Source organism: Abrus precatorius, unplaced genomic scaffold (assembly GCF_003935025.1).
Source record: "Abrus precatorius isolate BTA unplaced genomic scaffold, Abrus_2018 Scaffold6, whole genome shotgun sequence".
In the NCBI taxonomy this organism is placed as follows: Eukaryota; Viridiplantae; Streptophyta; class Magnoliopsida; order Fabales; family Fabaceae; genus Abrus; species Abrus precatorius.
In genome coordinates, this window is record NW_020874406.1 from 14,836,189 (window position 1) to 14,840,712 (window position 4,524).

At 30.6% G+C, this 4,524-nt stretch overlaps 1 protein-coding gene across 1 annotated transcript; it reads left to right on the forward strand.

Moving 5' to 3' along the window:
• The first annotated feature begins 2,907 nt into the window (after positions 1 to 2,907).
• Positions 2,908 to 3,642, forward strand: LOC113870241 (transcriptional regulator SUPERMAN). Its single transcript, XM_027506833.1, has one exon. The coding sequence runs from the start codon at positions 2,908 to 2,910 to the stop codon at positions 3,640 to 3,642; it is 735 nt and encodes a 244-aa protein (XP_027362634.1).
• The last annotated feature ends 882 nt before the right edge of the window (positions 3,643 to 4,524 follow it).

Below are 4,524 nucleotides of genomic sequence, written 5' to 3' on the forward strand. Positions count from 1 at the left end.
AAAATATATACATAATTAATATATATAATTGTTATTTCAAAGTACGTCAAACATGACGACTTCATTTTGTGACTCGGCAAAAGTCACAGCTCATAGCATACAGTTTCTTGACCAATACTCGTGCGAAGACAACGAAAAATCAATATGTATAAAAAACAAAATTAACAGCAAGAGTGAGAACTGTATTGGAATATTGTCATGACATTTTAATTTGTTTTTTATTGGCTGTGTTTACATTATAAACTGATATATTTATTAAAAAAAAATCTCTTGAGGTAGCTTCTTAACGAAATCAAGTATTTTGAAAATTTATTCACTATATCAAAAAAATACTATTTATTCACATACAAAATTTTTAAATGTCAAGAAAATATTTTTTTAATATATTTTTGGTCTAACAAAAAAAATGTTAGTATACATGTGAAAAGTATATAATAACAGTATAATATGTTATATCAACAAATAGTTAATAAAAATATTGTTATACACTATCAAATCATCAAATGTTAATATAATATATTAATTGTTAGTATAAATCTTTAAGGTTTATATTAATATTTTTTTTAGATAAAATTTATATCAACAGAATTATTAATATTTGACTATTTTTCTTAGTTAATAAAATATAACTTTTTGTAATGTATATACTTAATTTCGTAAAGACACCAGCTTTTGATATGACATGTGTAGTGAATGATAATTAAATCAACTAAATTCTTTTCGATACTCTTGGAGTTATTATAATTATATTTTTTTTATAAAAATATGTTGATTTAGTCTAATGCTTGAAATAAATTATTTATTTGATGTATTTTAATGTTAAATGTGTCACATTATACACAAATGAAATAAATAAATAAAGTGTTGATGAATATTAATTGAGAGAAAAATTAATATATTAATCAACTAAACTCTTTCTAATATCTCGAGGGCATCACTAATTTCATAAAAAATACGACTTAACTTTCTATTATACTCTTCATTTCTTATATTTATTAATATCTCATTTATTTATTCTTTTATTAAATAAATATTAAATTTAGGAATAAAGATGTAAAAAAAATTAAATATTTATTAAATTTTTAAAATAAAAATGAAAATGAAGGGAGTAAATGTGTTTACTAAAATTGATAGCAAATTAGCAATAATGAATGTGAATAAATTTGCATATTCCAACAACTATAAAATATATATTGACATTTTTATAAAATATTCTTAAATGCTCTATAAAAATACTATTAAAATATATTTTTCACGAAATATACTCCCCTTTCTATTATTTTGTATTTTTAAAAAATTTCAATACGATATAATATATTACAACAATTAAATTTGTTCTATAAAATAAAGGCAATCTGTCCATTTATTCTCTATCATTATCATTCATCAAGTTTTGATATAATGCATGAAAAGATATTTTGATTAAAAAGGATAAATTTAAATAATTTAAATGATAACAATATATTAATATATAACTATTTTTATAATAGAAAAGTAAAGTGTTAATATCGTTTCTTTTTGTAATCAATTCCGGAGCTTGAAATCTAGTACGTAGACATTTTAAAGTCTTCAATTGCACTATTTAAATTTTAATGATTAAAAAAATTATGGCAATTCTCAAAATTTATATTTTTTATTTTCCGTTAACTATTCATCACGATCTCCTTAAAATGATTGCAACAATTGGCAAATTAATTATATAATACTCTTTCGTTAATTCAGTCTACCAAGTTGGCATGAAATCAGGTAATATTTAACTCTAACGCATGAAATTTGTTAAAAGTTTTGGATTTAGCGATACAATTAAGCTCTCGGATGTAATTGAAAGCAACATTGGCAAGCTTTAGTTACGCCAACTGTAATAGATTTTATAATTTTATAGCATGTTTGGGATTTTCACTGAGAATGAGAGAGGTTTTAGGACATTATATTCTTGCGCAGCTAGGAAAAAAATATTTGCAGTACTTTGATTTATAAATAATAAGTAAAGAAGTAATATTTTCCAGTTATTTGGAGTGTTTTTTTATCTTAAAAACATTATACAATTTACTTAAAAAACGAATTAATGTGAAATTACTTTATTTCATATATTAATGATAATTTAATTTAGTAATCATCCTTTAAAATTTTATTTATTGGTATGAAATCAATTTAAATTTAGAGCTGACAACTTGTATGCATACCAATTAAAAACGGATAAACTCTATTTTGTCCCAAAAGATTTAGCAGTGTCATATTAATTTCTGAAATGTTTCTAAGAGATGAAGATTTAAATTAATTAATTTTTTAGAGATTAAATTGATGTAGAAAAAAAGTTGACAAGCTTTATCATCATTTAGAGATTAAAAATACTAATGAATTTCATTTCTTAGAAATTAATGTGACCGATTCCAACCTTGTAGAGTTCAAAATGGTGCTCCCACTGGCTGATAAAACAACTCTGCTTTATTTCCATTCTCATTTCTGAAAGAGTTTGTATAAATCTGTAATATCCCTTTCACATTCTGAACTGCTTCTGCATTTTAAGGATATAAAGTCATGAGTGCAGCTAAGAAATAAAGGGTGAGAAGGGAGGATTAAAGATTAAAAACAATTGGAGTAGTGCTGAGATATTTCCATGGCGTGGAGGCCAAAGGAAAGAAATTGTCCATAGCAAACAAGGTAAACAAGTTGTGTGGGCTAATAATTAATTCACTACTATAATGTCAATCTCACTATGTTCCAACTGCTTACTTCAAATGTTGGTGATACATTCGATTTGATGTTTTAAAGCTTCATTTTGTCCTGACCCCCCGTCTTAATTAACCCATCCCCTATTTAATCAATTTATTTTTTTAAAATTTTGGTCCAATTTCATCCCATCCCCTATCTATCTATCTATCTATCTTAAATGTCAGTGACAGTACTATGGCTGCAGAGATTGGCCTTGTGTCTATGACCCAGATCCAAAAATTATCACAACCACACCACCACAAAAATCAACCTCAACCAAACCCTAACTCCACCACCGCCTCATCTACTTGGATGTGGAACCCTAGGGAGCAGCAAGAAGTGGAAGATGAGGACGCGTGGGTGGTCAGAGCTTTTGCAGAAGACACAAGGAACATCATGGGCACCACATGGCCTCCAAGGTCTTACACCTGCACCTTCTGCAGAAGAGAGTTCCGGTCAGCCCAAGCTCTTGGTGGCCACATGAACGTGCACCGCCGTGACCGTGCTCGCCTCCACCAAGCCCCTCCACCCAACCCCATCTCTTCCCTTCCCACACCACCTTTCATCAACATCCCTCATCAAGACCTTGTTGCAAATGCTGGATTGTGCCTCCTCTACCATTTGCCATCAAGCCCTAGTGCACCCTTCCCTCCACCTACTACTACCACTCTCAATGCTAATGGGGACTCTCCCTCTACTCTTCTCTCTATCTCTTCCTTTTCTCCAAACAACTTTATGATGCAAACTTGCTCGCCATCCCTTAATTTTCCAGGTGCAGTAGTCTCTACTGGGATCAATAGTACTGTTTCTTCTATCTGCTGTAACTCTACCAAACTGGACCAACCTTCAACTTCATCTATTGATAATGGCCACCTCGAAGAGCTTGATCTAGAGCTACGGCTCGGGCACAAGCCAAAACCAACTTCATAAAGCTAGCCCGAGAAATCCTGAAATATATATATTATGTAATGTGAACCATATAATGGTATTAATTAGCGTGTGAGAAAAATCGAAGTCCAACGAGTATTGTTATTTACTCTCTTTTGCAGCTCTGTGGTTTGTGGAGAAGATCGAGCGTGCCGTAATTTGTTGATGTTAGTGACACCATCTCCAGCTTTCGTAGAGCTGCGTAGCGCTGATAAGCTTGTTGGGTTTTTTTTTTTCCTTTTTTTTTGCGGGGGGGTGGGGGTTCGATTATCTCATTTCTTTTTGTTGATTGATTTTATCGGTGTGTGATTGTTTTGTGCTGAAGGTGCACATGGAGGAGCAAGTTGGGGGAAGGGATAGGAAAGGAGAGAAAGGGGAGAGGCACCAATGTAAATTTTTGAAAGAAAAAGAAAAATGTAAGTGTGTTTAATTTTTGGAGAAATTGGCCGTAATTAATAATGGAAGGAGATTAGGGTTTGGAGTGAGACACTGAAAAAGGTTGCAGTGAAGTGTCATTTTCTGTTTTAGAGTTGTCTAAGTACATACATGTCTGTTGTCTAGGCATACATTTCCGTGGGGATTACTTTCCACCCCTCGCCTAAGTGAATGAAGTAATATTATCTTCATTGTTCACACCTTTTGTTTACAGAAAACTACAAATATGCCATTTTCATTTAATTTATAGCATTTCCTTAAGTTTATTACCGATATATTAGTCAAAATACATGGTAAAAAATTCATTAAACTATAGTCCTTGTCGAAGCTCATAACATTTTGCGTTAAACACTCTTTAGTATAACCTTTAGCAATAAACTGTACCATTCTTGGTGTAAAGAAAACTTGAGGCTCCGAATAGTTTGATTTCTAAGGGGTGAACTGCAACAA